The sequence below is a fragment of the Brienomyrus brachyistius genome, chromosome 17 (assembly GCF_023856365.1).
Source record: "Brienomyrus brachyistius isolate T26 chromosome 17, BBRACH_0.4, whole genome shotgun sequence".
NCBI lineage: Eukaryota > Metazoa > Chordata > Actinopteri > Osteoglossiformes > Mormyridae > Brienomyrus > Brienomyrus brachyistius.
The window spans coordinates 836,525-857,339 of NC_064549.1; the positions used below are offsets into that span (position 1 = coordinate 836,525).

The following is a 20,815-nucleotide window of genomic DNA, read 5'->3' on the forward strand; positions in this document are numbered from 1 at the left end:
AACGCTCATTTTCCGTATATTCAGTACTATTAAGCTTGTTTCATGGACAGGAAACTTTACTTACGTTTTAAAACCTTTCAAAGCACAGATCTCGAGGGCTTGCAGAGTCATAAAGGTACAGGATTGATAATAGACCAATAGTCAATAATCACATAGGTAAATTGACTTATTGGCTTTATTAATTTAATCCCGAAGGGTGAATTTGGTTTTGCGTAGCAGCAAAGGACAAGTGTAGATAGACACTCAGCGAAAAATGCGACACATAGTGCAAACCCACTTACTGTAATATTTCGTACTGTAATGTGATGCATCATATTGCTTATTTTAAACATGAGAATTTCTACTTGAATTGTTAGTCAACCTTTTGAGGAGTAGATAGTCTTCCTCTGGTGCCTTTCCTGAATTTAAAGTAAAAGACTAACACATACTGGATCTCGTATCATGTATGATCTGGGACCAGTACATCGAACAAGATGGTTTTAAATACAACAATAGTTTGTGTTACAGAGCAGCTTTCCAGTTTTTAGAGTGTGCTGATGTAGCTCAAGCAGAACACAGCTCTGCCCTATTCTCTATACTACCCTTTCTCTCCTGTCTCCCTCTCCACCCCCTGCTTCCCCCTAATTATTGGACACACAATGGCAGTTGATCCGTCGGTCACTGTGCTTCTGATGAGTGTAGCGAATTCTGGGTCAATGCACATCCCACCCCCTCCCACCAAGTGGGATGGCAAAGCCAATCAAGTCTCTGCAAACTGTGGAGCTGCCCACGCAGGCTACACACACGCGCACGGATACGAACACACACACGGCAGCCTCGGGAAATCCCCAAACAATCAACATCTGTAAGTAACACCTGAGTTAGTTCTGTGAATGTAGTGCTCCAAAGCTTTCATGATAACTGTCCATCAGCCTGTTTGTACTCAACACTGTGGTGAATAATCCACCAACGCATATTATCAGATTACAGGTACTACAGAGGTATTACAGAACTACCTCTGTAGCAATTTGTAAATTTTTATCCCTATTACATCATTCGTCTTGCACTACCTTGTCACAAATTGCAGTTGTTTGTCCTGTTGTCCCCTATGCCTCTGTCCCCTACCCTGCATCTATGGCATAAAAATTTCTTCCAAACACGTGCGATAATAAAATTTGAAACTAATTTGTCTGAATGTGGATAATGTCTGAGAGTTTCATAATACATATTGCCCGGACATTGCATGAGCCATAAATGAATTGCTCTGTTTGCCTTCTCTCTCTCTTCCGTGTTCCATAGACTGACTCGTGAAGAGGGTGATGGGATCCCCGAATTTTCCAGCACGCACTGTGCTGTTCCAGAAGGAACCGAACGGGGTGACCTACAGGGTGCCAGCCCTGCTGTACCTACCCAGCCCCCCCTGCCTCCTTGCCTTCTGTGAGCAGCGAGTGACCCCTGAAGACACCCAGGCGAAGCTTCTGGTCTTACGCCGGGGAACCTTCTATCCAAGCAGCGTGGAGGTGAAACTCGCTGTCTGATTGACAGTCACTCAGTATAACACCAGTGCAGGGAACCAAAACTCAATCCTCATGTAATCCAAAGGAGAACTTTCTTTCATTTCTAAAACTCACTTACGTCCACAGAAAATTTCTTGAGAAAACGAGTGTTGGAAGCGTGTTTTGGAAATTCACTCTTGAATTGTGCCCTTGAGAGGTAAAGTGGGCTGTCCCACAAAAACAAAGTTTTGAGAAAATGAGCTCCAAAGTTGAACTTTTTTCAAAAAATCAGTGTGCCTATAACCTACAATTGGTATATATCATAGGTAGCACAGAGGTATGACTTAGATAACAACAGATAGACCCTCAATAATTAATATTGGACACTAAACTCATTTCTGACTGACAAGTGGGATAGTCAACTTTACTTCTCAAGGGCACAATTGTTGTAGTCAATCTTTCTCTTGATAAGTATTGATGTCATTTTTATTTTCTTCCTTCTTCCCAGTGGGAAGACATGATGGTTCTGGATTCAGCCCAGCTAGAGGGCTACCGGTCAATGAACCCATGTCCCATCTACGATAGATTCACCGGCACCGTCTTCCTATTCTTCATCGCTGTGCTGGGTGATACGTCTGAGTCTTTCCAGCTGATCACGGGGAAGAACGTGACACGCCTGTGCTGTGTATCCAGCCAGGACCGAGGGAAAACATGGAGCTCCGTTATGGATGTGACCTTGGCTGTGATTGGAGACGCCATTAAGGGTACGACATACGTGTACGTGTGTGCCAGGCCTGCACCATGTGTGATGCAGGTTCGATATTACATGTTACTCGTGCATTTTTCAGATCGCAAGACCTGCGATAGCTGGACCGAGACTGTTAGTAAGTTACGCTAAGACATACCAATTTTAATCCCGGGTCCCTTTTAAGATAACATTCTAAAGATTACCGCTGTTCCCTTTGCATGAGCTCTGCACGCACTTTCTGAGCCAATACTAATCATTCTCGCCCTTTTGGACTCACTCATAGACAGTGTGGCGTGTTTGTGGGAAATTTAACAAAGATGAACAAAAGCAAACAAAAACTGGAAGACATTCTTCCTCTGCTGTATGGAAATGTTTTGGATTCCATAGAGATGGATGGTTTTTGGTGTCTATGTCTGTTGGCAGCTCAGTTCCGTTTAGCTGCAGTTCATTTTGGGTACATTTTCTTTTTTGTTTTCTGACATAACAATGTGATTTTTCTTCCCATCCAGCCCTGTTGTGTACATACGTTTGACAATGTGTGTCTGTATTTTTGTATCAGCATCTCTGAGACCATACTACGATCATATTAGGTTTCTCTTGACTGTAACTTTGAGAGGTTGTGTTGTTTTCTTGACGACTTATCGGCTTGCTGTTGTCCTCTGCGCTATCGATGCAGGTGTCATTCACCTGCTTTCTCTGTGTCTTCTCATTTCTGGCAGATTGGGCCACCTTTGCTCTTGGTCCAGGACATGGGATCCAGCTGAGATCTGGCCGCCTGCTGGTGCCCGCATACGCCTACCATATCAGCCGTCGCTGGCACTTCGGACAGGCGTGTCAGGCCACACCCCACTCCTTCTGTCTCCACAGCGACACGCACGGTCATAGCTGGTGTCGCGGGGAGGCTGTGTCGTCCCTGGAGAGTGTAGAGTGCCAGGTGGTGTCCGTGGACCAGCAGGATGGAGGAAATGTGCTCTATTGCAATGCACGGAGTCCGTTGGGGTTCCGGGTTCAAGCCCTCAGCCTGGATGGTGGCATTGTCTTCCGGGACAGCCAACTGGTGCAGAAGCTCATAGAACCTCCACACGGTTGCCATGGTAGTGTGGTGGGCTTCCCAGCACCTATTGGCCAGCCTAGGAAGTCCAAGGAAGCCTCTAGCTATGGTCAGAGCTTCTTGACCCCCACCTGGGTGGTATATTCTCACCCCACCTGGCCCAGTGGGCGAAGGGACTTGGGTGTGCACCTGAGCCCCTTCCCTCGTGACCCTGACAGCTGGTCTCAGCCCTGGGTTATATACCAGGGCCCCAGTGCCTACTCAGACCTGGCCTATCTGGAACCAGCCGCACCAGCATCTCCATTCGCTGGTGCGTTCGCCTGTCTCTTTGAGAGCGGCTCACTGACGCCTTACGATCAGATATCGTTCTGCATCTTTACCCTGCACGAACTCTTCGAGAACATTCCTGAGCACAAGCCAGCACGGAGCCGTAAGAGCAGGCTGTGTGGACTCTGCAGCATCTCCTAGTGGTCATCTATGGAATGGCAGTGCGAAAAACATCTCCATTCCTCTAGGAACATTTAACCATTTTACAAGCAAATAAAAAATGTTAAAATGGTGTTCTTATATAGCCATTATTTCTGTTTGCATCCACAGACCGTCCTTATATATTTTTGTAGCTATATTTTTTTCCTTATATATATTTCTGTACACACTCATGATTAAGGCAATCGTGGAAGATGAGTAGCAGTAGAGTTGGGGAACGGATTCCCACTCCTGTCTGGAGTTTGTTTTCCCTAAGCTCTCCTTGTGTCTGCTTTCTTCCTCTAAATCACGTGTTTACTGAACTAGCCGAAAACATAAGCGAATGAAGTGGCTGCCAAGGGTCCAGCGGCCACCAGGGGGTGCCCCCATTTGATCAGAATGGGAAGAAAGGTGATGGCCTGCAACTAGGTTAATCAAATATTGCCACAGCATATGTTAGGCCCCCAAAAAGGGTTGAGCTGGCCCTGCATGTTTTCTCAGAATGTTTCTCGCCATGAGAATGCTGCTTCCTTATATGAAGGCGAGGATGAGGTCCATGCACTCACACCGGGACAGAACCAAAGCCAGGCCAGAGGAGAGCATCTTCTCTGCCTGCCATGACTCTACCTGGATTTGGGCCCTCAGGGCGTAGCCTGTCACCATCCAGCTCTTCTAAGCATGGGTGACAAGGCTGGACTTGGGATAAGCAGGATATAACAGCAGATCTTCATTAGATTGCAAGGAGCAGCCGTACCTCACTGTGGGTAGTGGTGGCTTAATGGTTAGGGACGTGCACTTGTAATGGAAAGATTGCAGGTTTGAATCCCTGACCAGCACTAAGGTACCCTGAGCAAGGTACCGCCCCCAAGCACTGCTCCCCAGGTGTTGAATTAGCTGCCCCCTGCTATGTCACATATGGGTTAAATGCAGAGGATACATTTCATTGTTGTGGTGTGTCAACAATGAATTGATCTCTAAGTTACAGGTTCACGCTTTGTATCGCAAAGAGCATCTGTCAGTGTGCACTCAATGTATGGGAGACATACACTATGCAAGCTAATATTTATTTTGACATAAAATATTAGGTGGGATTTTGATGTATTTAGAAATTTGTTCTTGTAAATACCCAGAGAAACATATAGCCTTTTTTCCACTGCGTAAGGTGGCTAATCAGCTTTAAATCTCTTTTTCAGCTTAGGGTCTTATTTTGTGCTGCTCACACGCACCATTGCCACATTCGTTGTCTTCCATCCGTTTTCACCCGCAGTTTTAAATTCAGGTTTCAGCAGTTCTGGGTCAGCATTCTCTGCTGCCATCTGCTTGTCTGGATGAAGAACAGCATTCGGTCCTAGCTTAGTCAGATGATCCCAACACCAACGTGTACAGTTGGCCGTCCATATCTATAGGTTCTGCATCTGCAGATTCAACCAATCACAGACTGAAAATACTAAAAAAAAAAAATACAAGAAAACCAGACAGCTCCAAAAAGCAAAACTCAAAATTACCGCAAGCTGAGTACAAACGCTGAATCTACTCAAATGATGTGATATGTGGGCATGACAGCTGTATCCTCCCTCCCGGAGAGAGAAAGAGGCTAAATGAAATTAAATTTTCTCAAATTTATAATTACATTTTCTATTTGTACTTGTTCTGTTCTGTTCTGTTTTGTTTGATGCATTTCTCTATCATGTCATTCAATGAAAGCCATGTATGTGTTGACAGAAAGACAATGTTATCTTGTTACTGACCTGTACTATGTAGTTAGACCTGTATTGAACATGTACAGACTGTGTTTTCTTGTCATTCAGTATAACAAATATTTACATAGCATTTACATTGCGTATTATAAGTAATCTAGAGATGATTTTGAGAATGCAGGAGGATGGATGTGGGTTACATGCAAATATGACATGATTTAATATAAGGAACATCAGCACCCACAGATCTGGATATCTGCGCGGGTGGGGGTCCTGTAAGCAAGCCCCAGAGGATATGGAGAGCTGACTGCACTGCCTAGCAAATAAGAAGCCCGTACCGTTACTAACAACTCGGAAAGGCGTCTCCACCACCTGTGTTAATACGAGATTCACCGAGTGCTTCAATAACTTAATTCAGTACCGTTCATTTTCTAAGAATGCTGTAATTGTCTAGTGATGTCCATAATTTAATTAATTCAAGTTTGGCAACAGTTGTACAGTATCATCAAGTGTTAACTTCAGCTGTAACAAATTCTTAATTTATTTCAGAGGATAACAAAAAACTAAAATGAAATATGTTCACATTTACAGTGCTTAAATTTAGCTGCGTATGGCTACAGATGTGGTGCTTGGTTTTGTCTGTCTGCTGTTTAGCTCCATCCAGGATTTAAAGTCATTATGTAAGTATGTTTATCCAGTGACCTGTTTATCCAGTGCAGGATCACAGAGAAGCTGTAGGATGAACTAAGAAGCACAGTACACGAGGAAAGTCCAGCGCAATCCTGTGTCAAGAGGGTTTAACAAGGTAAATTCACAAGGTACATAATAAATTCACAAGGTACATAATAAATTCACAAGGTACCGAATAAAGCACATATACACACAGTTGTCATTTTTGGTGATGATGTTGGAGAGATATTATTAAGTCATTTTCTGTAGTTGTTCCATCGCATGTAGTGGTATGGCTTTCAAACATATGCAGTACCTAATATTAAGTGCAATACCTAGTTTATTTTTTATAATTATTCCGTTACTATATGGAGCAGAAATGGAACAATCAGCAGTCTCAAGCAGACAGATGCATGCAGGTGTGCTTCCTGAAAATGCATCTTCATGGCAAGTCAGAGGTCAGGCTGTCCCACGTTCCACTGCAGTCCCAGCTTCCGACGGGCTCTAAAGGCACTCTGTCTGTCTGGAGTGTTGTCACTGGCTGACAGTGATGCATGTCCCACCCCTTCTTGCCTCCTTTCACAAATCAAGGAGTCTCTGAGTCACTGAGCCACTCCCCTCTCATCCTCCCTGCTCCCTGCTCATTGGACCGCTGGGGAGTACTCCCGGAAGCGCCGCACCTGCGTCCTGCTGATGGAGCTGGATCTGTCGAAATTATCCTCGCGGTCGATACGCAACTTCCTGCGCAGCTTGCGCGTAAAGGACCTGCACATGAGGAAGTAGATGATAGGGTCCAGGCAGACGTTGCATGCGGACAGGAAGAGTGTGGTCTTCTTCCCATATTTCAGCACCAGCTCCACCTCTTGGCTGAAGGCCGGCTTCACCTGGCTCAGCGTGAAGGGGATCCGCCACAGATGATAGGGCACAAAGCACACAAAGAACACCACCAGGACCATGGTGATGTTTTGGCCGGGCCGGAAGTCTCGGCTGCTGACCGAGCTGTCGAACTGAGCGTTGGAGCGGTGGATGTGCCTGTAGATGGACAAGTAGCTGGTCATCAGCATGACCAGCACGGCAGTGAAGATGGCGATGTTGATGTAGGACACGGCGGCGTGCCAGTGCAGGCCCAGCTCGCTCTTCAGTTCCATGCAGCAGAGGGCAGTACTTGGGCTGGGTGGCACGTTGGTGAGGATGGAGTTGGGCAGCGACACGGCAGTCAAAAAGAGCCACACGCCCGCCGTCAGCAGCTGTGTGAAGCCGTAGCTGTAGAGACAGGAGCTGCCGAACGGCAGCACGATCTTCAGGTAGCGGTCCAGGCTGACCAGGCCCAGGAAGAGGATGCTGGCATACATGCATGTGTAGAACAGCACGGCCGAGTAGCGGCAATTCAGCGCTGGAAACCACCAGGGGCCGATATGCGCCTCGCTGAGGATGTGCAGCGGGAAGGTGAACGTCATCAGCAGGTCGGCCACCACGATGTTCTTCAGGTACAGCGTGAAGCTGCTGCGGTTAGCCATCTGGCAGAAGATCCAGAGAGCCAGGCAGTTCAGCAGTAGACCCCCCATGAATATCAGCAGATAGAGGACAGGGAAGAGGATGTCAGGGCTCCCGGGGGTCGTGCCGTTCTTCGCACAGCCGGACGCTGATGCGTTGGAGGACATGTCTACAGCACAAGCAGCACAAAGAGCAGTCAGGCACTCCCTCTTTGAAATGCAGTGCAGATCTAACAGCTGTTATAATACTGACGAGAAAAAAGGACAAAGTCCAAAGGCAAACAATGAAAGTCACTGCTGTTGTGACCTGGAGCCTTCTGGAGCTGCACAGATGTTTGTGGTGCGGTACGCATCGCTCCCCACGCTGTAGGTAGGGCACTACCTGCCCGGCGCATTTTAATACACCCGAAAATACTGTCCCCTGTGTCCAAAAAAGGACTTGTTTGGACCTCAGCAGATGTGCAGATAATCTTTGTTTATAAAAATCACTTTTTGTTTTTGCAACAAATTCCAGTCAAGGGTGGAATTTGCCAAATTGGCTTACGGGCCTTTTTTGGGGAAAAACGGTTCTTTACCCACACACAGTGACTCACTCAGCAGTCCCATTGTGACAGCGGGTGCTGGATTGCAATGACAAAACCATTAATCTCAGATTATATTGTGGATCAACGACAAGTCTTGTAAATGAAATGCCAACAAGCTGCAGCAGCCTTCGTCAGTGTTTCCCAATCGGGTCACTGGGGACGTGCAGACAGTTCGTGTTTTTTTGCTACCGGGAGCTGGGAAGGAGCAAAAATGTGAACCGTCTGAGGGGGCCCAAGGACCAAGTTGGGAAACAGTGCCTTAGAATAAGAAAATCACTTGAAATGTTTGTCAAGGTGGCCGTGTCATCCATTTTCACACATGGATGGAGTTGACCTGGGCACTCAGACAATCCTCCACGGGAAGTGTGTCTGATGACGCTCATTTTATCCACAGTCTGGGCTTTTTCTTAATTGTTATCTGCATTTGTCCTTCACTGGGAATCGTCAGCCTGTCTTTACACAGATAAACGTGTCCTTGCTGAGATTCGTCTGTGTCCGTGGCAAAACTATGTAAGCTACATTTCTAAATACTCTGTCTGTGGTAAAAACAGCATTTTGAGCAAAATCACCACAAGAATTCATCATGGTGTCGATGGTCCTTCACTGTGCAAAATAAACCAGCAGAGCGCAGACGTTCAGACGTGCTGAGCTGAGAGTGCTTTCTCTGCTCGGAATGTAATGGGAAGTGTCTGATCTCGCTTTTTCCGAAGCACCTTGCAGGAATGGCTACTTCCTGCTGCTCATACACGTCCCGTGCATTTGGCCTGTCAGCTCTTATCAGAAGCCAATGTTTAACCGAGGGAGTGGATGTGCAATAAAGGAATAAGTGAATATTAAACACCTCGCACTTTTCTGTCTGCAGAAAACAAGTCGACTTGAAAATAAACTCTGGTTCTCGTCTCCATTATACTTTGAGAATGTTGAAAGCCACTTAAGTCTTGTAGCAATTCTCTTACGGGAGAAAAGAGCAGTCCTTAACAAGCCTCAGGCTGCAGGTGTGACTCACGTTTAATTGGCTGGAATTTTTTGTATGTGCGATGAATGCTTCAAGGTCCTGTTATGCTGCCTGTTCCAGTTCAAAAAAGAGTTTTTTACACATTTGCCAGCTATATGATAGACATGAGGGTAATGAGGAAACAGGCCTACCTTACAGCCCTGCAGCCCTACCTTACAGCCCTGCAGCCCTACCTTACAGCCCTACAGCCCTGTTGACAGTATTGCTCCTGGTAAAACTTTCAAACGTGACACCAATTCAGCGCTTTCACAGACACACTTCCTGAAGTCCAGTGTTTGGCTCCCAAAGTACCAGCCTCCTGGTGCTGATTGTCAACAGCTGATTCCCAACTCACACCTTTCGTGACAGACTCCGTCAGCTAGCTGTCAGAATTCCAAATTATCACTTCTCACCACTGTTAACACAGCACAACACTCTCACTACGAATTCACAATGTATGGTCTTATCACTGTTTTTGTTAGTGTAGCAAATTATAGTCATCTTTTACAACATGTGTATGAAGGTATGAGTCTCTCACCTAATCCCTGCCGCTACTCTCCAGCTGCAATCATCCCCTCGGCCGCGTTGCTCTGTTACAGTCCTCCGGGTCCGTATCCGCTTCCAGACAACAGTGCCGTCCCTTTTGGGGCTGTCCTGTAGTTTCCTGGACCCAAATAAGGCTTTGAGGGTGTTTTTTTTTTTTAACTGAGAATTCCAGCAGCACGCCCATTTTCTAAGTTAATTTCTGGGAAAGAGGGTGGGAACTAATTAGCTGTAGTGACCTGTCAGACGTGTGTGGGCAGGCAAACGCACATTAGCGGTTAGGTGCTGCGGGCCAAAGCCAAGCGGGTCTGTTTCTGATTCGTCGAAAGCTTGGGGAACCTCGCCTCTCCTGGCGTGTCAGTCAAGAAAGTAGACAGTCAGAAAGCAACACTTCTGCTTAATGCCAAGTGGAAATTACTCTGCTTCTAATAAAAACAGAAGAGGCAGCAACTGACGGTCTGAATTCACTTCCTTTTGTCCATGTTTTCTCTCATTACTTTAGGATCCTTTCGCTTGATCAACATCCCTCCATACACATTCCTTCAATGTCGCCACACTTTTATCTTGTTTGTGGCTCTATCACTTCATCGTACAACAGAGAATGGTCTCTAGGTAATGTACTGTGCAGGATTGCCAAATCTCATGCATCTACCGTGACACGTTTTGTTACTGTCAGTTAGTTTGCAAAGCGTACAGACTATTCACAAGGTAATAAAACTGTAAAAATGTCCATTTAAGTGAGTGTACGTGGGTGCAGACTTGAAATGTCATGCCAATCCTTATTCTGCTCTAGCTCTGTGCTAACATGCAATCCACAATGACTCTGTGCTACCATGCAGCCCAGAGTGGTTCAATTCTTACATGCAGTCTGCAGGGTTGCTATTCAAATGTAGATACATGCTAATAACACTATGAGCTAGGGCAGGGATTGTAAACTGCCATTTCAATTATAAGGATCTAAATTTTACTTTAGTACTGAGTTCTTGCCGTGTACTGATTGGTCAGTCTCCTGTAATCATGCGTTTGTTGCTAATGTTAATCTGAAACTGCTGGATGAATCTTCCAATGTAGGAATCAAACCAGTCAACGCACAAGAAGAACCAAATTAGCACAAGAACCTTTGAGTTTTGTAGAACCTGAAGCAGCACATGGGCTGACATGGGTCATCCGGTCACCCTATCTGCCAATGACTTAAACTCAGGCTTCCTCACCATACGTTTCAGTATCTGGAACCAAAAATGTATCCTGTTGAATTGGGAGAGTTTTGTAAATGTGCTCTTTAGTTCTCCAGCAATTGAGCTGGTGTTTACATGCATGTTTGTCATGGCCATGGAAATCTGATCTAAATTCACAGCCTTAGGCTCCATACAGCATTATATGTCTTTTGTCTGTCAGATGGCTCACACAGACCCATAATCCTTTGAGTGTTTCATTCTGCTACCAAGATGACACAATGCACAAAGCATTAACATTGAATGCCTCATTATTGCCATTGCAAAGAAGAAGACAACAGTCATCCTAAGCATATCTTTTAATAAAACTGTATTGCATAGTATGCCACATAAAAAGGATGCTACAAATATACTAAAAATGTAACCAAGTTTAGAAAATAACTCATCCAACGTGATAATGTCCAATTTAATTTTCGGTAAGAGCAGTATCTGAATATTTAATGAGTCAGCTTGGACACCCGCAGGCTCACGATACCGACAACTCAGTTTCCATCTGTTTGGGAAGGAGTGTCCTTCCCTGTATCAAGGGATGTCATCAGTCATGACGGTGATGATGAATGAAGGTGATGACAACAGAGAAGATGATGTGATATTTCTGCTGGTCATGGTGACGTTGGTAGCTGCAATGAAGGTGATAATCATCCATCCATCCATTTTCCAAGCCGCTTATCCTACTGGGTCGCGGGGGGTGCGGAGCCTGTCCCGGAAGCAATGGGCACGAGGCAGGGAACAACCCAGGATGGGGGGCCAGCTCATCGCAGGGCACATTCACACACCATTCACTCACACATGCACACCTATGGGCAATTTAGCAACTCCAATTAGCCTCAGCATGTTTTTGGACTGTGGGGGGAAACCGGAGTACCCGGCGGAAACCCCACGACGACATGGGGAGAACATGCAAACTCCACACACATGTGACCCAGGCGGAGACTCGAACCTGGGTCCCAGAGGTGTGAGGCAACAGTGCTAACCACTGCACCACCATGCCGCCCCGGTGATAATCATATGTTACATAATATAGACGTATTATGTCGGTACCGGCTGTCCACTAAGTTTTACTTTTTGTCTACATGACTGACATCTCCTGACGTGGGACGCTCTCGCTCGCAGAGTCAGTCACACCCATAAGGGTGGACTTTCCTCTCATGGCAACAGCCAGCTTTCTGCGGAACTTTCCACACAGAAAGATGTAGATGAGTGGGTCCAGGCAGATGTTGGTGGCCGAGAGCCAGAGAGTGGTCTCCTTGGTAACGTACAGGTGTTGCTGCACGGCACAGGTGTGGGCGGCACGGGTTTGGCCAAGGGTGTAAGGCACGCGGGTGAAGTGGAAGGGCGCAAAGCACACGAAGAACACGCCTACTACCACAAAGACCCGCGCCTTGGTGCGCTTCACGGCGGAGTCGGACTGGCTGCGGGAGCTCACGTACGATTTGTATACCTGCCGGCTGATGAATGTGTAGCATAGTACCATGAGTGCCAGCGTGCCCCAGAACAGTGCCTGGCAAAAGTAATTGTAGCCTTCATGCCAATTAAGTCCGGCCTGGCCTTTGAGAGAGCTGCATTTGAGGTTTGGGGACGTTTTTGGGGGTCGGTCACTCAGCAAGGTGTTTGGCAGAGCCAGCGAAAGTATAAGCACCCATATGGCCACGCTCAGAACTTTGCCAAAGATCGCCCTTTGCATGACGCACTTGCCGAAGGGTCGCACAATTTTCAGGTAGCGGTCCAGGCTGATGAGGCCCAGGAGCAGGATGCTGATGTACATGGAGGAGTAGAAGAGCACAGCCGAGTAGCGGCAGTAGAAGTACTTCACCCGCCACGAACCCAAGCCCGTGTCAGCCAGGACCTTGATGGGCACAGTGAGAGTCATCAAGAGGTCGGCCACCACCACGTTCTTCAGGTAGACCACGAAGGTGGTAGAGCTTGGAATCTGGAAGAAGATCCAGGCGGCCATGCAGTTGAACACCAGAGCGGCCAGGAAGAGCACGCTGTAGAGGCAAGGGAAGACCATGGATGTCACTGCCGTGTCCCGGATGCACTTAGCAGAATGGTTGCCCTGGGTCACACTTAAGTTCATGGTCTGTGGACAAAGATAAAGAGAAACTGTAAAGAACCGCATCTCAATGATGACTGAAAGCATATCAGATTGACCAGTGTGCAAACTCTACTCAGACACAGAGTACATTTGTTGAGAAAGCAGGCTCCAGACAGTTTTTGTGGGATAAGGGTTTTGCTCAACTTATGAACCCATGGTGAAAACGCTCTAATGACTTCTGGCTTTGAGCATGGTGAAAACGCTCTAATGACTTCTGGCTTTGAGCAGGCGCCTTCTAATCACAAAACAAAAATATACAAAACAATGTGAGGAAGGCTAACTTTAATGGAATGAGACTGAAACTAGAAACTATGAACTGGATGGAGTTAAACGGTTAAAGAGGCAGGGGAATTTTTTAAAAGCACGTTGTTGCAAGTGCAAGAGGACTTCATACCTGTTTTAAGCAAAACTAAATCTAGGAAACTGCGACCAAGGTGGTTTACTACAGAAATTAAGAATAAAGTCCGGAGGAGAAGGGCTCTCTTCCACAAATAGAAATTAACTAACGATTTCAAAATAAAGCAGGAGTACCTAAGTCTACAGGTTGAGTTAAAAAACAACATTAGACTCACTAAGAGGAATGCAGAAAGTAAGATTGCACTGGAGGCTAAGGATGACATTAAAAGTTCCTTCCAATATTTTAACTCCAAAAGAGCTCTAAAAGTTGAAATCACTAATCTGCAGGATAGTAAGGGCCTTATAATTGAAAATGAAATTGATATAGTAAATGAGTTTAATGATAATTTTACACGGGTGTTCACAGTAGAGAACTTCCTACCATTTAGTACAAATACAGTGTGGTCTATGACCAATATATGTATAACTGAGGCTGATGTGGTACTAAACCTAGCTAAGCTCAAAATAAATAAATCGCAGGGCCCTGATGGCATCTTACCTATAGTTTTAAAAGAGATGAGGGATATTATTAGCCAACCTTTAACTTCACTATTCCAGAAATCGTTATCTGCTGGTGTGGTACCTTCTCATTAACATTCTAATATAACGCCCATATTCAAAAAAAAGGGGATATAAGTAATTCAGCAAACTATAGGACAATCAGTTTAACTAGCATTACTGGAAAAATAATGGAAGGTATAATCCATGAACAACAGTAGATTACCTGGATTCAAATAACATTCTGAGGGATAGCAAACATGGATTTAGTAGAGGTAGGTCCTGTTTAACTAATCTACTTGAGTTCTTTGAGGAAGCTACAAGAGAAATTGATCACAAAAAGGCCTACAATGTGATCTACGTAGATTTCCAGAAGGCCTTTGATGTTGTCCCCCACAAACGGCTCTTGCTTACGCTCAAAGCTGCAGGGATTTTAGGAACTGTAGCAGCTTGGATCGAAAACTGGTTAACAGACAAGAAGCAGCGAGTAGTTATTAGAGGCACAATGTCACAGTGGGCCTGCCTTCATAGTGGGGTACCACAGGGTTCAATTTTAGGACCACTATTGTTCCTAATTTACATTAATGATATTGACACCGATGCAACTGGTTACATTGAAGGTGACACCAAGGTGTGTGGTGTAGCAGATACTAAATTAGCAGCACAGAGGCTACAACTGGATCTTGGTTTAATTAGCGACTGGGCTGAGATCTGGCAGATGAAATTTAACATAGATAAATGTACGGTAATCCATACAAGAAGCAGAAATATAAAGTACACATATTTTATGGGTTCCACTGAAATAAAGGTAGCTGATTATGAGAAAGATCTCAGTGTGTATGTTGATGCTTCCATGTCTCACTCTCGCCAGTGTGGGGAAGCAATAAAAAAGGCCAATAGGATGTTGGGTTATATCTCTAGGTGTGTGGAGTTTAAGTCAAGGGAGGTGATGCTGCGATTATACAATTCCTTGGTAAGACCCCGCCTAGAATATTGTGTGCAGGTTTGGTCACCATACCTTAAAAAGGACATTGCTGTCTTGGAAAAGGTTCAACGTATCTTATGAGGAGAGGTTAGCTGAGCTGAATCTGTTCAGCCTCACGCAAAGGAGATTAAGGGGGGACATGATCGAGGTATATAAGATTCTAACAGGTCTCGATGCTATTCGGCCAAATGGCTACTTTAATATTAGTTTAAATACTAGAACTCGTGGCCATAGGTGGAAATTAGCGGGAGAACATTTTAAAATGAAGTTGAGGAAGCACTTCTTTACACAGCATGTAGTTGGAGTATGGAATAGTCTTCCTGCTAGTGTAGCACAAGCTAAAACCCTGGGTTCCTTTAAATCAGAGCTAGATAGGATTTTAACAACTCTGAGCTATTAGTTAAGTTCTCCCCAAACGAGCCTGATGGACCGAATGGCCTCCTCTCCTTTGTAAATTCCTTATGTTCTTATGTAGAACACCAGCCTAATCCACTGAGCTGCACCTCATGCCCCTAATGGATGTTGCCTTTGACGCTTGGTACATGAATGGACTACATCCAGATATAACCTCTCCACTCAGCTACTGTAGATGTCGTGTTATGCCTCCGGGGACGTTCCCGAATCCAGATACATTATTTAGAAGAGCATAAATAATGGATTCCACCCCCATTATGTTTGTTTTCTGATTATTCCATTCCTCCTTTCCCCTTTTCACCGTTTTGTTCCCACAGTTAAAACTTGCTGCAGTTTTTACCGGGGGGAGGGGGGGGGGTGGTTTCCAGCCGCACTTATGAGCACAACCAGCCACCAGCCAGAGACCCATGCATAAGGAGGCAGATAGAGGGTGAGACAGATTCATGGTCTTCCTCTTTACTTCAGAGATATTATAGATTGCAGCACAGTGTTGTGCTTCATGTGGTGCGCGTTAATATCAGTTCCGTATTATGTTAACGTTAATCTACATCACTGTCAGTGTGGCTGTGGTTCACATCGGTCTTCAAATCTTACATTACAAACATTAGCTTAAAATATTACAAGAGTGGGGCGGCATGGTGGTGCAGTGGTTCGCACTGTTGCCTCACACCTCTGGGACCCGGGTTCGATTCTCCACCTGGGTCACATGTGCGTGGAGTTTGCATGTTCTCCCCATGTCGTCGTGGGGTTTCCTCCAGGTTCTCTGGTTTGCCCCCACAGTCCAAAAACATGCTGAGGCTAATTGGAGTTGCTAAATTACCCGTAGGTGTGCATGTGTGAGTGACTGGTGTGTGTGCCCCCTGCGATGGGCTGGCCCCCCATCCTGGGTTGTTCCCTGCCTTGCGCCCATTGCTTCCGGGATAGGCTCGGGACCCCCCGTGACCCAGTAGGATAAGCTGTTTAGAAAACGCATGGGATGGACAGATGTTACAAGAGTTGTAATTTCCACGCTCTCAAGCAGTGAAATGGTTCTGCATATTTACAGTCTGGACACTTACAGTGCAGCCCTGATGTTTTTAACTGTTTTTGTAAATACATCCTGTGTGGTATATTTGTAAATAGCCTCATACTGACATGCCCTATTAATGCACAGAGCTCCCCAAGCCACCGGAACCCTCAATGCTCAAAAATAGCCAAAGAGAACATGAAGGCGATGCCTGCTTGGTCTGCGGGTGCTGCAAAATACCCAACCAAGGCTGTGCACTAAGTTTGCAAAATACAATCAGCAGAGGCACGGATACAATGCATCAACATTTTTGCTAAACAAATCCCCACAAATGTACGAAGCACTGCCCACAAATGCCCTCCTCCCACACCTTCCCCTTCAGTTCTGCCTTGCTTAGCTGCTTTGAATGCCAAGGCTCTGAACACACCTGATTGCGACAGAAATCACCAGCTACGAGGGATACAGTCTGGTTATTCTCTAATGGAGAACAGGGTACCATGCAGGTTAAAGCAAATTTCAAGCAACCTCTTTCACCAGCATCTACCTGCTATCACCTGCCTCTCCTCCACAATTACACTCGAATCTTAAAATGTAGAATTTTGGTGATCAGTGTTGACAGAATGCAACGAAATGTGTCATCTGCATTTAACCCATGTGTGACATCATGGCATGGAGCCACTAATTCAGCACCTGGGGAGCAGTACCTTGCTGGTCAGAATTTGCATTCCTAATTAGGCCACCACTGGACTGTACAAATTGGGTTTTTGCCATTTGCTTTATTTGACTTCCTCTGTTGGCCTTTGGACTCCTTTGAGTCTGGCTCCTCCCAAGGTTTGCCACGAAGTTTTCTTGCTACGGTCTCCTCTGGCTTTCTCTCTGGGTGCTTTAGGCAGGGATAATGTGAAGCGCCTAGGGACAATGTAATGTGAAAATGCACTATACAAATAAAATTGAAGTGAATTGAAAATAAATGGAAAATTTTATTTTCCCCTCACTGGTCATTAGATAGAACAGGAGAACAACGTAAGATGAATACAGTGAGTTACAGTTGTGTGACAGCCGTTCATAACATGGTAAGTGCTGATCACATTGCAGTTAATATACTACAGCTTCTTCAGAAACGTCTGAGATACTGTAAGTGGAGGAGAAGCTTATTGACATGTTCGTGGTGTGAGCAGGGTGTGGTGAAGGCTACACGCACATCAGATGCACGACTGGCTCCTTGCATTTGGCAACCACCAGCTCATTGAGATGGCTGATGCCATTACAGTAAGTTGCAAAATGAAATCTTGGGAAAGCTTTGGTGCCTGATACCTCATGTAATTTCACATCCTATATGATTCGCACAAGCTAGAGCGTATCTAACACTGACTGCTGCGGGCAAACGTGGATTCGGGGAACACACTCACCCTCAGTGGCATTTAGTCGAGATATTTCATCAGTCGAGATATTTCAGCTATTTCAGGAGGCAACTTGAGGAGGATGTAACGTCTCTACTCTTAGGGATTCCTTGTGTCTGGGCTTTCAAGGCTAAAATGGCCAGTTTAAAAGGAGATGAGGAGCTCATAGTTCTGCCAGAGGGTCATAAACTCGTAACAACAATGAATGACTGATTTAAGATCTCGTCTCACTCAGTTCTCTGTCCATCTGACATTTTTATGATGAAGAGAGAAGCAGTTTTAGAGTTATTTCATTAGAGAAGTGAAGGATCCACTAGTGCAACTTGCGATCCACACTGAGTTGAAGAGGTAAAACAAAGGCGAAATGTCTCTTTCAGGGTGTCGCACATTGTCTGTTCATTTTGATTTTCGTTAGTCAGGTTTGACACAACATTCCACCAGGAATCCACTGCCCACCTGCAGGGGAGCGATTAGCACCACGCAGGCTGGCATTGACTGTGGTTTCCTCACAGCCGGCCACCGCCACTGTCAACAGGATGCAGTTACCAACAGATACAGTAATTGCCTCAACAAGGGGGTGGGCAGTTTTCCACAGCTGGACTCAAAGCCCATGTTAGGATCATGGTCAAGAAGAAAGGGAAGGGAATGGGAATTATACATGCCTTCCCTGACCCTTTGGGGGGACCGTGGCTCCCAGAATAACCCCACAAGCTAGTTATTCCAGAAACCCAAGAGCTTCAGACACAGGATGAGGATGCTTTGCTCATGTTGCTGTTTTTCCATTATTATTAGTTCATTCATTCAGTCATTTTCTGCTGTTTGGAGCCTTTCCTGGGAAAACAACAGATGCAGGCCTTGGCGAGGCACGCACAGCATTCACAGGTACATTCACACCTACGCGAAAACGCACGCCATTACGGAAAAACGCATGCCATTACGCAAAAACGCACGCCATTACGGAAAAACGCATGCCATTACGCAAACACTCTCCATTGCAAAAAATAAAACCGCCTCTAGCAGTTTCATCGCACCCAATTAGTAGGAATACCCATTCCCTGCTCACTGCACCCACTGCCACACCTACTTCTACTGTACTTGAAAATCAAATTTATTTTGTTTGTTGAACGAACGAAAAACTATAGTATCTTCTGATGCGTTCCCACGTTCCCACGAACGACCCTGACCCCCCTCTCTGCCCCCAGGGTTTTTTTTTTATAAATATATAAAGATATGATTTGCATGTAAAGATTTCTTAACATATTTAAGTGTGTTTTCTCCCGCATTTCTCCCAAATTTAGCAATACAACTCAAACTAATTTCAGTTTGTCACTTTTTTTTTTAAGTATTAACGATCTTTCCAGAAACATTTCGGTCCGTGAGCGGCACGGGGCATGGAGCAGGGGGGCACCCCCAAAGGGATGCTGATTCATCCCGGGGGCTACATTCCCATACTTGTGTTTTTGTTTTTCTATGACAGAAGAAAGCTGGATGAAACCCGTACAGCATGAGGATAACAACTGGATAATTTTTTTTTTTAATTGAGCGATAATATATTTTTTTAATATACTGTTCAGCTGAATATTTAATTCAGATTATGTTTTTTAATGGAAATGGTAAAATTAGGGTGACTCACCCGCTTCTCTGTCAGTCAGTTGCTCATCATACCGATAAGGCTGCGTTCTGTGACAGTGGCTGTAACACTGGCTGCGTTTCCGGATTCTTCAGAGAGAAGCTGGTTTCCCCTCTTTACCTCCAGCCTTGACTACTTCTGCTTTCTTCGTTTTTTTCTTCATGCTCTCCAAATTTTCTCAATGTCACTTTTCTCAGCAATTGTAGTTTCACTGTCCTTATGAAACTATGGTGCATATCTGAAAGTAACTTCCAATATATGGAAGCGACAGAGTGAAAGGCAGGAAGAATTTCATGAATGTTTGACGGTGGCCAGGATTAAAGATCACCGGCCCCCAAACTACAGTGGACGTCCTGATCAGACATCAAGGGGTCCTCCTCCTTGCCATACCTCACTGGATCCATACACATCTGGTCATCTGTTTGGTTTCCATGACAACACAGTGACGCAGACTCCCTACGGCACCCCAGTACTTACTGAAGCCTTCAAAACTTTAATTGTTACAGTTAACTTTAGCAGTACTTCAGAGGTCTTGCACAGTAATGTTGTTGTGAACTATGGGGCTAATGACCGCATATTCTACAGAAGAATTCTTAATATGACTGTGTGCATGTGTGTGTGTGTCTGTCTGTGTGTGTGTCTGTGTGTGTGTGTGTCTGTCTGTGTGTGTGTCTATGTGTTTGTGTGTGTGTGTCTATGTGTCTGTGTGTGTGTCTGTGTGTCGATGTGTCTGTGTGTGTGTGTCTATGTGTCTGTGTGTCTGTGTGTGTGTGTCTGTGTTTGTGTGTCTATGTGTCTGTGTGTGTTTATGTGTCATGTGAGTTTCAGGAAACCACACTGCCTGTTTAAGTGCAGATAAAAATAAAGAAATGGGTTATTATAATTGTACTGAAAAGGCTGCAGTTCCCCTATTGGTTTCATATTAGCTGAGACCACAGGCAGCTGGGAAAGAACAGATTCTGATATGGCTTTTCATTCTGAGAGGGAAACTTTCTAGACCACGAAGAGAGCAGGACTCAGGTGGGGGAGTCGATGTACCTCAAACGGGCATTAAAGCATCATAGCCAGGACTTAAAAAGCCATATTGGTGTTTCATATTTAATTGTTAATTCATTTTTTGTACTAGTGGCATAAATGAATGTGGACACTAAGCCTTACATATAGCACTGATGGGTTACGACTAACCCTTATACTCTGTGTAGCAGTGTTTCCCAATCCAGCCCCCGGGGACCCACAGTCAGTCCATGTTTTTGCTCCCACCGAGCCCCCTACCCGACAGTCCACATTTTTGCTTTGGGAGGGACCAAAAACATGGACTGGCTGCGGCTCCCCAAGGACCGGATTGGGACACACTGGCATATGGAAACGGATCGCATTATGTCAATGGTGTTACAGACCCACCAGGAAAGGACATAGATGTGTCCATGTGGGTGTTCAGGT

General features: G+C 45.4%; 3 protein-coding genes across 4 annotated transcripts; 1 reads left to right on the plus strand and 2 right to left on the minus strand.

The window, feature by feature from the left end:
* Window positions 1-33: 33 nt before the first annotated feature.
* neu4 (sialidase 4) lies at window positions 34-4,965 on the plus strand. The gene is made up of 4 exons (XM_048980387.1): window positions 34-844; window positions 1,279-1,499; window positions 1,984-2,239; window positions 2,943-4,965. Exons 2-4 carry the CDS (start codon window positions 1,299-1,301, stop codon window positions 3,740-3,742), a joined length of 1,257 nt encoding a protein of 418 aa, XP_048836344.1. The 5' UTR covers window positions 34-844; window positions 1,279-1,298; the 3' UTR covers window positions 3,743-4,965.
* Window positions 4,966-5,953: 988 nt separating this feature from the next.
* Window positions 5,954-9,843, minus strand: LOC125711485 (G-protein coupled receptor 87-like). Of its 2 annotated transcripts, none has more exons than XM_048980394.1 (2): window positions 9,715-9,843; window positions 5,954-7,768 (listed from the first exon to the last, which is right to left on the minus strand). In XM_048980394.1, the coding sequence occupies exon 2, from the start codon at window positions 7,764-7,766 to the stop codon at window positions 6,747-6,749; it is 1,020 nt and encodes a 339-aa protein (XP_048836351.1). In that variant the 5' UTR covers window positions 7,767-7,768; window positions 9,715-9,843; the 3' UTR covers window positions 5,954-6,746. The 2 variants fall into 2 exon arrangements, with proteins under 2 accessions (XP_048836351.1, XP_048836352.1); XM_048980395.1 differs by lacking the exon at window positions 9,715-9,843 and adding an exon at window positions 9,189-9,708.
* A 1,392-nt stretch (window positions 9,844-11,235) lies between these two features.
* On the minus strand, window positions 11,236-20,115 carry p2ry13 (purinergic receptor P2Y13). The gene is made up of 2 exons (XM_048980396.1): window positions 19,379-20,115; window positions 11,236-13,031 (listed from the first exon to the last, which is right to left on the minus strand). The coding sequence occupies exon 2, from the start codon at window positions 13,026-13,028 to the stop codon at window positions 12,021-12,023; it is 1,008 nt and encodes a 335-aa protein (XP_048836353.1). The 5' UTR covers window positions 13,029-13,031; window positions 19,379-20,115; the 3' UTR covers window positions 11,236-12,020.
* Window positions 20,116-20,815: the final 700 nt, after the last annotated feature.

What these genes read in the sequence shown, in the direction of transcription:
- neu4 (XM_048980387.1), top strand. Translation starts at nt 1,299, where the DNA reads ATGGGATCCCCGAATTTTCCAGCACGCACTGTGCTGTTCCAGAAGGAA. An exon ending in TCTATCCAAGCAGCGTGGAG is followed by an intron (nt 1,500 to 1,983) that starts GTGAAACTCGCT and finishes CCTTCTTCCCAG; the next exon opens with TGGGAAGACATGATGGTTCT. An exon ending in GATTGGAGACGCCATTAAGG is followed by an intron (nt 2,240 to 2,942) that starts GTACGACATACG and finishes CATTTCTGGCAG; the next exon opens with ATTGGGCCACCTTTGCTCTT.
- LOC125711485 (XM_048980394.1), bottom strand. Translation starts at nt 7,766, where the DNA reads ATGTCCTCCAACGCATCAGCGTCCGGCTGTGCGAAGAACGGCACGACC.
- p2ry13 (XM_048980396.1), bottom strand. Translation starts at nt 13,028, where the DNA reads ATGAACTTAAGTGTGACCCAGGGCAACCATTCTGCTAAGTGCATCCGG.